The 11,206-nt window shown below is 47.0% G+C and overlaps 2 protein-coding genes across 2 annotated transcripts; both read left to right on the top strand.

Annotated features, from left to right (window-relative positions):
• The first annotated feature begins 283 nt into the window (after positions 1 to 283).
• Positions 284 to 1,102, top strand: LOC114398738. Its single transcript, XM_028360899.1, has one exon. The coding sequence runs from the start codon at positions 284 to 286 to the stop codon at positions 1,100 to 1,102; it is 819 nt and encodes a 272-aa protein (XP_028216700.1).
• Positions 1,103 to 3,206: 2,104 nt separating this feature from the next.
• LOC114398737 lies at positions 3,207 to 6,109 on the top strand. Its single transcript, XM_028360898.1, has 5 exons — positions 3,207 to 4,404; positions 4,522 to 5,039; positions 5,115 to 5,572; positions 5,757 to 5,983; positions 6,099 to 6,109. Exons 1-5 carry the CDS (start codon positions 3,207 to 3,209, stop codon positions 6,107 to 6,109), a joined length of 2,412 nt encoding a protein of 803 aa, XP_028216699.1.
• The last annotated feature ends 5,097 nt before the right edge of the window (positions 6,110 to 11,206 follow it).

Raw genomic sequence — 11,206 nt, 5'->3', positions numbered from 1 at the left:
ATATTATGACCAGCCTTTAAGGTGCTTCACCTTTGGGGACTTCCAGTTAACACCCACAGTGGAAGAGTTTGAAGAGATCCTGGGATGCCCTCTGGGGGGAAGGAAACTATACCTCTTCTCGGGATTCTATCCCTCCTTAGCTAGAATTTCTAATATAGTCAAAATCTCGACACAGGAATTAGACCGCAGAAAGCAAGTCGAAAATGGGGTGGCTGGGGTACCAAGGAAATGTTTGGAAGCAAAGGCGAGAGTCTTGGCGAGTCAAGGTGAATGGGCCCCGTTCATGGACATCCTGACACTTTTGATCTTCGGGGTGGTCCTCTTTCCAAATGTGGATGGGTTGGTGGATCAGGCAGCAATTAATGCTTGTTTTGCCTTTTACGACCGCAAGGAAAGCCCGGTTGTCGCTATCTTAGTCGATCTATACGACACATTTGACCGAAGATGTGAGAAGAACAATGCAAGGATCATTTGCTGTATGTCGGCCCTTTACGTATGGTTGGTTTCAAACTTCTTTCGCCAAGAGATGAGACACGTTTGCCCGTTAGAAGGCCACCGCTCATGCACTGAGAAAAAAGAGGCAAATTGGGACTGGCTCTTAGCAAACAAAGAGGGAGCGTCTGTCAATTGGTTCCCCCGATGGAAGGAGGGGAGAACCGGGGTTCTTATTTCGTGTGGGAAATTTCCAAATGTTCCCTTGATAGGGACGAGGGGTTGCATCAATTACAATCCTGTCCTCGCGATAAGACAACTTGGTTACCCTATAAGAGGGGCGCCATCAGAGGAAGGCCTCATGCCTTTTATTACACGAGGTTTCAATAGCACCAACGCGGGGGTGCTTCAGAGGATCCACAAGGCATGGGAAATGTCACAAAGAAAGGGCAAGGAACTTAGGGGGAGTAGCAACGGGCCCATCGGCGGTTACCGTAGGTGGTTGAAAACCTACACACAAGATCTGGATTGGCTCCCGAGTTTGAGGACCACTAAGGGGGTGGAGGTTGAAACTCCGGAAGAAGACGAAGAAGTACAGGCCCTCAGGACAGAACTTGAGAAAGCCCAAACAGTCAAAGAAAAGTTCAAGTCAGCAGCTGTTAGGATCTGAAAGGAAAACACCGAACTGAGAGACGTCAATATAGCCACCACCAAGGCCTTAGAACAAGAGACCAAGAGGGCCTGTAGGGAAGAACATGGCCGGAACAAATTCCGAGGGGCTCTGTGGGGCAGTAACAGCGAGCTTAAGCTCCGAAGAGAGGAAAAGGACCAATCGCGAGTAGACGGTTTGATCCCGAAGGATGAATTGAGGGTTTATCTAAGGTCCAAAAGGAGCTTGTCTCAGTGGTTATGCGAGACCGAAACCAACATGTTAGCCATCATCAGCAAGTATCAAGAAGAATTAGATCTAGCCACGGTCCATGAGCACAAGGTAGCGGACGAATACGCTCGAGTGTACGCGGAAAAGGAGGCTAAAGGCAGGGTGATTGACTCGTTGCAACAAGAAGCAACGATGTGGATGGACCGGTTTGCTCTTACCTTGAACGGGAGTCAAGAGCTTCCCTGATTGTTGGCAAAGGCCAAAGCTATGGCAGACACCTACTCCGCCCCCGAGGAGATCCACAGGCTCCTCCGCTATTGTCAGCACATGATAGACCTAATGGCCTATATAATTAGGAGCCGTTAGGGAGTTTATATTGTCACTCAGATCTTGACTAGTTATAACTTTCTGAATAAAATAAGTTTATCCCATGATTATACTCCAAAGAAAAACAGTGCGAATCAAATCACTCCCACATTCCATCTCTACCATACATTCATTTCTCATTACGTACTCCTTACATTTGGTCTTTTTAGGAAAGACGCCATAACTAAGCGCGCCCTAAGGCATCCCTATCGCACCAGATCCAAATCTAGGACGATGGGTGACTTAGAGGAAGTACAAGAACAGATGAGGGCCGACATGTCGGCTTTGAAAGAACAAATGGATTCCATGATGGATGCTATGCTAGGAATGAAACAACTTATGGAGAGTAACGTGGCCACCGTCGTCACTGTTAGTTCGGCTGCCGAGGCAGACCCGACTCTTCCGACTGCTGCGCACCACCCTATTCCAAATATGGTGGGACAAGAGAGAAGCACGCCGGGGCACATAAGCAATCTCCATCCAGGGTACAACCGAGGAACTTACCCCTACGGTTTACCACCTAATTACACACCACCAGCCGCACATTATGACGTGGGCCATGTTCCTCCCCTCATCCTCGAAAGGGAGCCTCCTCGACATCCCAAAAGGGTCCAAGAGAATCCTCAGGAGCATGCTCAGGGAGATGTCAACTCTTACTTTCTCGCTGAAGGGCCAGCGCCCAACGCACAACCTCAAACCAACATCACGGGAGAACCTCGAAGCCACCCAATGCAACCAATATTTCTGTCCGTGGGAGGGCCACCCCTAGCAGTAGAAGAAAAGGGGAAACTCGATCTCATCGAAGAGAGATTGAGGGCTGTCGAGGGATTTGGCGATTATCCATTCGCGGACATGACCGACCTTTGCTTGGTGTCGAACGTCATCATCCCTCTGAAGTTCAAAGTACTTGACTTTGATAGGTACAAAGGGATGACTTGTCCTAAGAATCACCTAAAAATGCACTGTCGTAAGATGGGTGCATATTCCAGGGATGAGAAGTTATTGATGCCTTTCTTTCAAGATAGCTTGGCTGGGACATCAGTCATCTGGTACACTAATCTAGAGGCTTCCCGCATCCGTACCTGGAAGGATCTGATTACCGCCTTCCTTAGACAGTATCAGTACAACTCTGACATGGCTCCCGACCGGACTCAGCTGCAAAACATGGTTAAATGGGAACATGAGTCTTTTAAAGAATACGCTCAGCGTTGGAGGGACCTAGCAGCGCAAGTAGCCCCTCCCATGGTCGAGAGGGAAATGGTTAGTATGATGGTGGATACCTTGCCTGTATTTTACTATGAGAAGTTAGTAGGCTACATGCCCTCTAGCTTCACGGAATTGGTTTTCGCTAGAGAAAGGATTGAGGTGGGTTTGAAGAGGGGAAAGTTTGATTACGTCTCCCCGGTAGGTGCCAGCGGTAGGAGGACCGGAATGGCTGGGGCAAAGAAGAAAGAGGGAGACGCTCATACCGTCACTTCAACACTTGCGTGGCCCAAGCCGCCGCAAACCCCCCACAGTACCCACCAATATGCACAGCATCATTCGAGTTTTTCGGCTCGCGCCGGGGGCTCTTTCGACACAGTGCTTGCCCAACCAAGGGCGCGCACACCCCCATAAGGGGGGAGGGGGCTCCTTAGGCTTCGGCTCCAACCCGGCCTTACCCAGCCAACAATGCCTACTTTGGCTCGGGCCCCAACACGGCAAGAAACTTCTCTCCAAGGCAAGCTCAGATTTTTGCCCCGATCCTAATGACGTATGGGGATCTCTTACGTCTCTCATTGCCAACCAATTGGCCGTGGTGATTCCGGGAAAGATCCCACTGCCTCCATTCCCAAAGTGGTATAACCCTAGCGCAACCTACGCGTACCATGGGGGAGCCCCGGGCCACTCAGTCGAGCAGTGCTTGGCCTTGAAGAACAAGGTCCAAAGTTTGATAGAAGCCGGATGGTTGACATTTCAAGAGGACGGGGCCAACATAAAGACAAACCCTCTTGCCAATCATAGAGGAGGAGCTGTTAATGCCATTGAGGTGAGTAGGTCGCACGGGCCCAAACTTTTGAAAAACGTAACGACCTCCAGAAGGTTTATCTACAAAGCCTTGCAAAAGGCGGGCGTGATTCCCCACGGTGAGCACAACGAGGATTCGTGTTTAATGCATCCAGGCATGCTGCATGATATGGAAACATGTTCAGCCGTAGGAGATCTATTGCAACAAATGATAGACCAAGGCCGACTTGAGGTCAGCAATGAGGGGGAGGATGAAAAACATGTGTACATGCAGTCAGTAGATAAGGAAGGCCCTATAAAGCCCAAACCCTTGGTAATACTCTTCACCAGGGACACAACACCCCAAAGACCTCAACACCCCTCGGCAGTATCAGGTGCTAGGCCTCTGTCGTTTCCTTACGAGAATAGTCGTGCAGTTCCGTGGAGGTATACTCCTCCGGGCAGAAGGAAGGAAGAAGCTACCGATATCGGTTCACTATCAGCCAAAGTGACCAATATCACTGGCCTAAGCGGCATGACCCGCAGCGGTCGCGTATTCACACCCCCTAGCCTGTCGTTACAGTTCGCGAACTTTAAAGGGAAAGCAAAGATAACCGAAGGACAAAATGTCAAGGTGATCCCTGCGCCAGATGAGGATGTTCCGACAAAGGATTTTTCTGAGGGAAGAGAGGGTTGTGGCAAGAAAGAGGTATCACTCGAGGAGGCCGGCGAGTTCCTCCGTATTATTCAACAAAGCGAGTTCAAAGTCATTGAACAACTCAACAAAACCCCAGCTAGAGTCTCCCTTCTGGAGATGCTCATGAGCTCTGAGCCTCTTCGAGCTTTGCTGGTAAAAGTCTTGAATGAAGCTCACATAGCCCAAGACATCTCCGTAGAAGGTTTTGGGGGGATCGTCAATAACATCACAGCCAGCAATTACCTCACCTTCACTGAAGAGGAAATCCTCGTCGAGGGGAGAGGACATAACAGGGCTTTACATGTGTCAGTCAAATGCATGGAACACGTTATGGCCAAAGTACTCATCGACAACGGCTCAAGCCTGAATGTGATGCCCAAGAGCACGTTGGAGAAATTGCCATTTAACGCTTCCTATGTAAGGCCAAGTTCCATGGTGGTCTGTGCCTTCGACGGCACCCGCCGGGAGGTAAGCGGGGAGATCGACCTCCCAGTACAGATAGGGCCTCATACCTGCCAGGTTACATTCCAAGTGATGGATATCAACCCGGCCTACAACTTTCTTCTGGGACGTCCATGGATCCACTCAGTGCGAGTCGTCCCCTCCATGCTCCACCAAAAGTTGAAGTTTGTGGTGGGGGGACATTTGGTCATAGTATCAGGGGAGGAAGATGTCCTGGTAAGTTGTCCTTCCTCTATGCCATTCGTGGAAGCCGCGGAGGAGTCATTGGAAATGGCTTTCCAATCTTTTGAGGTAGTAAGCTTCGCCTCCGTAGATTCCCTCCCTAGGTGGCCCTGCCTGTCCAATGCAGCAATGATGGTGGCTCGGGTGATGCTGGGGCACGGTTACGAGCCCGGAATGGGTTTGGGCAAGAACAACGGTGGCAGGACCAACCTGGTGAGTACCAGAGGAAACCGCAGGAAGTTTGGGTTAGGCTATAAACCAACGCATGCTGACATAAGGAAAAACATCTCAGAAAGGAAGAACAAAGGTCAAGGCCCGCGGTCGGGACAACGAGCCAAAGAGGCTCCGCTGTGCAACATCAGTAGCAGCTTCGTAAGTGCGGGTTTAAGACATGAAGGACAAGTCGCCACGATATGCAATGATGACTCCCCGAGGAGATCGGATTTGGTACAGCCATGCCCTCCCGGTTTCCAACTAGGAAATTGGCAGGTGGAGGAATGCCCAGATGTTTACGTGACAAGCATAATGTAACCTTTTGTAGCTTTAAAACTCTATGGTTGGGCCTAGGCTTTAGAGTTTCCTTTTGTTAAGGCATTATGTCTTTTGTTCTTGAAGTTATAATATAAAGATCTTTCTTCATCTGTTCCTGCTCCTCTACCCATTCTTATTCATTTGCACGTTTATTTCTTTGTTACGCTTAAAACGATACAGATCCGACGATGAGTCCCGCGAATGTACTAATACCAGGGACCTGGCTGTCAATTTCGAGCAAGAAGCAAGTCAGAAGGAGAATGAAGAGGATGAGGATGTGGGGCTTCCCCCAGAGCTGGAGAGGATAATCGCCCAGGAGGATCGAGAGATGAGGTCGCATCAAGAAGAGACAGAACTCGTAGGCTTAGGAACCGACAATGGAAGAAGGGAAGTAAAAGTAGGCACGGGTATGACCGCACCCATCCGTGAAGAATTAATGGCCCTGCTGAAGGACTACCAAGACATCTTTTCCTGGTCGTACCAAGATATGCCCGGTTTGAGTTCTAACATTATACAACACAGACTACCTCTGAATCCTGAGTGTTCCCTGGTAAAGAAAAAACTGAGGAGGATGAAGCCCGAGATGTCCTTGAAAATAAAAGAAGAAGTAAAGAAACAATTTGACACTGGCTTCTTGGCTGTTGCTCGGTACCCGGAATGGGTGGCCAACATTGTGCCAGTCCTTAAGAAGGATGGGAAAGTATGAATGTGTGTGGATTATCGGGACTTAAATCGAGCTAGTCCCAAGGACAATTTCCCTCTGCCGCACATCGATGCCCTCATGGATAATACGACCAATTTCGCTCTATTTTCCTTCATGGACGGGTTCTCCGGCTACAATCAGATAAAGATGGCACCAGAGGATATGGAAAAGACCACCTTCGTCACCCTATGGGGGACGTTCTGCTATAAAGTGATGTCCTTTGGGCTCAAGAACGTCGGGGCAACCTATCAACGAGCTATGATGGCTTTGTTCCACGACATGATGCACCGAGAAATCGAAGTCTATGTAGACGACATGATCGCCAAGTCTAAAATCGAGGAGGAACACCTTGTCAACTTGCAGAAGTTGTTCGAAAGGCTTAGGAAGTATCGATTGAGGTTAAACCCCGCTAAGTGCACCTTCGGGGTCAAGTCAGGAAAATTACTGGGTTTCATCGTAAGTCAGAAAGGAATAGAGGTGGACCCCGAAAAGGTAAAAGCCATCCTTGAGATGCCAGAATCACGTACCGAGAAGCAGGTCTAAGGTTTCTTGGGGCGCTTGAACTACATTGCTAGATTCATATCACAGCTCACAACTATCTGTGAGTCGCTGTTCAAGCTCTTACGCAAGAACCAGTCCTTCCACTGGAGCAAGGTCTGTCAAGAGGTGTTTGGAAAAATCAAACAGTGCCTCATGAAACCTTCTATGCTTATGCCACCGGTGCCCGGGAGACCTCTCATCTTGTATATGACAATTTTGGACGAGTCGATGGGGTGCATGCTTGGGTAGCATGACGAGTCCGGGAAAAGAGAGCGAGTTGTCTACTACTTAAGTAAGAAGTTCACGGCCTGTGAAATGAACTACTCCCTACTAGAAAGGACATGTTGTGCTTTGGTCTAGGCGACCCATCGTTTAAGGCAGTACATGTTGAGCCATACCACCTGGCTGATATCCAAGATGGACCCAGTAAAGTACATCTTTGAGAAGCCTGCTTTCACGGGACGGATCGCTCGGTGGCAGGTTTTGCTATCCGAGTTCGATATAGTCTATGTCACCCAAAAGGCGATAAAAGGGAGCACCTTGGCGGACTATTTGGCTCAGCAGCCTCTCAATGATTATCAACCTATGCATCCCGAGTTCCCGGATGAGGACATCATGGCCTCATTTGAAGAAAAGCTAGACGAGGACAGGGACAAATGGATCGTGTGGTTTGATGGAGCGTCAAACGTTCTAGGCCACGGAGTTGGGGTAGCATTGGTCTCTCCGAACAATCAATGTATACCTTTCACGACCAGGCTAGGGTTTGACTGCACCAATAACATGACTGAATACGAAGCATGCGCTTTGGGCATCCAGGCGGCAATCGACTTCAACGTCAAGCTACTCAAGGTGTACGGAGACTCGGCGCTGGTGATTCACCAGCTAAGAGGAGAATGTGATACTAGGGACCACAAAATGATACCCTACCAGGCCTATATCAAGGAATTGGCTGAGTTCTTTGATGAGATCTCCTTCCATCACGTTCTCAGAGAGGAAAATTAAATGGCGGATGCGCTTGCCACTTTAGCGTCCATGTTCCAGCTGACACCGCACGAAGACCTACCGTACATTGAGTTCTGGTGTCATGGCAGACCCGCATATTGTTGTTTGGTGGAAGAAGAGCGGGACGATAAGCCTTGGTATTTCGATATCAAGCGATACATTGAAAGCAAAGAGTACCCACCAGAGGCTTCCGACAATGACAAGAGGACATTAAGGAGATTGGCGGCCGATTTCTTCTTTAGCGGAAGCATACTATACAAGAGAAACCATGACATGGTTTTGCTACGATGCGTGAACACTAAAGAAGCTGAGAGCATGCTGGGGGAGGTCCATGAGGGCTCTTTCGGTACGCACGCTAATAGGCATGCCATGGCCAGGAAGATCTTAAGGGCGAGCTACTATTGGCTCACCATGGAGAGGGATTGTTGTCTCCATGTGAGGAAGTGTCACAAATGCCAGACGTTTGCGAACAATGTCAATGCTCCGCCCTTGCCTCTGAACGTTTTGGTCGCACCATGGCCATTTTCCATGTGGGGAATAGATGTGATCGGGGCCATAGAGCCCAAAGCTGCGAACGGACATTGTTTCATCCTAGTAGCGATCGATTACTTCACCAACTGGGTCGAAGCTGCTTCATACGCCAGCGTCACGAGGAGTGTGGTGGTCAAGTTCATCAAGAGGGAGATTATATACCGGTATGGTTTACCGAGGAAAATTATCACGTACAACGGCACTAACTTGAATAACAAGATGATGGGGGAAATGTGCGAGGAGTTTAAGATCCAACACCATAATTCCACACCCTACAGACCCAAGATGAACGGAGCAGTGGAGGCAGCCAACAAGAATATCAAGAAGATTATCCAGAAGATGACTGTGTCATACAAGGATTGTCACGAGATGCTCCCGTTTGCGCTACATGGTTACCGAACCTCAGTGCACACATCAATCGGGGCAACGCCGTTCTCATTAGTATACGGAATGGAGGCTGTGCTACCGTTTGAGGTGGAAGTCTCATCATTAAGAATCTTGGCGGAGTTCAGATTAAAGGAGTCGGAGTGTGCCCAAGCACGTTTCGATCAGCTTAACCTCATAGAAGGCAAGCGTTTGGCCGCCATGAGCCACGGGCGTTTATATCATAAACGAGTGAAGAACGCTTTTGACAAGAAGGTACACTCGTGCAGGTTCAACGATAGGGACTTGGTACTGAAGAAGGTCTCCCAAGCCCTGAAAGACAATAGGGGAAAGTGGGCCCCGAAGTACGAAGGGCCTTTCGTCGTAAAAAGGGCTTTCTCTGGAGGGGCCCTTGTGCTTGCCAACATGGATGACGAGGAACTACCTTCACCCGTGAACTCCGACATTGTCAAGCGATATTACGCTTAAGATTTGGGGCAATTAAGAAAGTCGCTGCATGTTTTTATTTTTCTATGGTTTCCCCCAGGGATTCCTGTCCTTTGTATTTTTTTCGTCGCAGTCTTTTAAAGAACGTAGAATTGGGGTTTCGTTGTTCTGATCCTCGCTTCGTACCTTAAAAGATGCGTAGTCTTTAATGACCCGAGCCTTTTCGCTCAGTCCATGGGGATGCCCCAAGCGCTTAATCGAAACTAAACCCGACAAGCTTTTGCTAAAGAATTATTGCATTTGAAAACGCTCATGCATACGCATGTACATGCATATTTGTTATCTTGTGACAGGGACGAGATCGTTTTAAGCAATGGTCAAATACCACACCAAATCCAAGACAGAGATGAATCGAGGTAAGTGGTAACGCGATATCAAAAAATACCGCGCAATGTCATTTCCTGCTTCCAGGTACTTGGGGACGGGCACGAATGGACGCTAGGCCCATGATCAACAGATCGCTGTCCCGCATCCAGCTCCGGACAATCGAGAAGCGCTACTGGGAGGCAGCCTAGTATCCTTTAAATTCCTACCTGTTATTATTGTTGTTTCATTAAGATGATGATCGGATGCCTAACTTACCCAAGGGGTTTCGAATAAGTGAACACTGACCCATAGAGAGAGCGTACTTTCTTCGCAAAAAAAAAAAATACACAGGGTTAGCTCGCTGATGTGCCATAATTTTCTCTTATTTCTTAACCCTTTTTGCACCATTTTAAGTACTGATTAGTCTTAATTGTCAAATTAATTAGGAAGTTTTATTATTTGGGCCCATTCAACTAATTTGATGTTTTTAATCTAATTTCAGGAATTAATGAAGCATTGGGCTTGAATCCAGAATTGGGCTTGGACTTGAAGAGGGCAGACTATTTTATTCTACAAAATTAGATCTTATCTTATCTTATTTAGATTTGATTTGATTTGATTTTATTTTATTTATGGGCTTGGATTTAAAACAGATTTGTAAGCTTTGGAGCTAAAAAACTATATAACAGCAACAAGGTTCTAGTTTAGGCCTATTCTCTTCTCTCTTCTCTCTCTCCTATTTTCGTTTTCTAGTTTTAGTTATTTTTTTCTTTGAGACATTTTTTTTCGTTTTGCAATTCCAGTAGCAATAAAATTTTGTTCTTCAATTTATAAGTTTGTTATCTATTGATTAATGGAAGGCTAAGTCCCCAACGTTGCTTTCTCTTGAGGATCAAGCGCATTTCTCTTTGAGGTTCTATTATTACTGTTAAATTTTGTTCAGTTTTTCCTCTTCACTAATTACTCTAAATTTGTTGCTATTAATTCATGCATGTTTAGTGCTTGATTAATTGTCTCTGCGCTTAATTTACGTTCATGCTTAATGATCGTTTATGAGTAATTGGTGTATGCGTTGCTTAATCACATAATGAATGCGTTATGTTAAATTTCGCTTAGTAATTTAATTTAGGGTTGGACTAAGTGGTTAAACTGATAAAGGATAAATTCTCGCAACTTAGGATAAGAGACTTGCTTGTGAATCAAGGGGAAGCAACGTATTTTAATTCTGATATTTTTCTAATTCAATTTTACTCGCTATTTAATTTACAAAAGCAAGCAACCCCCCCCCCCCCCTAATTTGTTACAATTTCCTACTATCTGTTTTGAACATTTGGTTTATCATTGCTCGTTGGGAAACGACCTAGGATCACTTCCTAGTTACTACATTTTAATGTTTATTTGATTCGGGTACGGCCTCGATCAAATTTGGCGCCGTTGCCGGGGAGCAGTGTCCAAAGGTTTATAATAGCTAGTGTCGTGTTAGTGTTTAATTCTTTCATATTGTGTTAGTATTGTGTTAGTGTTGTTTAGTACCTTGTTATTTTGTTTAGTGCGTGTTCTGTTTTAGTTTTGCTGTTCAGCGCTTCCCCTGTTTCAGTTTTGCTGTTTAGCGCTTCCCCTGTTTCAGTTTTGTTGTTTTGCTGTGAATAATGTTTCACGATGGATTTAGCGACCACTT

The sequence above is a fragment of the Glycine soja genome, chromosome 19 (genome assembly GCF_004193775.1).
Source record: "Glycine soja cultivar W05 chromosome 19, ASM419377v2, whole genome shotgun sequence".
NCBI classification, from domain to species: Eukaryota; Viridiplantae; Streptophyta; class Magnoliopsida; order Fabales; family Fabaceae; genus Glycine; species Glycine soja.
This window is presented reverse-complemented; position numbering and strand designations above follow the sequence as displayed.

What these genes read in the sequence shown, in the direction of transcription:
- LOC114398738 (XM_028360899.1), top strand. Translation starts at nt 284, where the DNA reads ATGGACATCCTGACACTTTTGATCTTCGGGGTGGTCCTCTTTCCAAAT.
- LOC114398737 (XM_028360898.1), top strand. Translation starts at nt 3,207, where the DNA reads ATGCACAGCATCATTCGAGTTTTTCGGCTCGCGCCGGGGGCTCTTTCG. An exon ending in GGAGGCCGGCGAGTTCCTCC is followed by an intron (nt 4,405 to 4,521) that starts GTATTATTCAAC and finishes TGCTGGTAAAAG; the next exon opens with TCTTGAATGAAGCTCACATA. An exon ending in CAGGGGAGGAAGATGTCCTG is followed by an intron (nt 5,040 to 5,114) that starts GTAAGTTGTCCT and finishes CAATCTTTTGAG; the next exon opens with GTAGTAAGCTTCGCCTCCGT.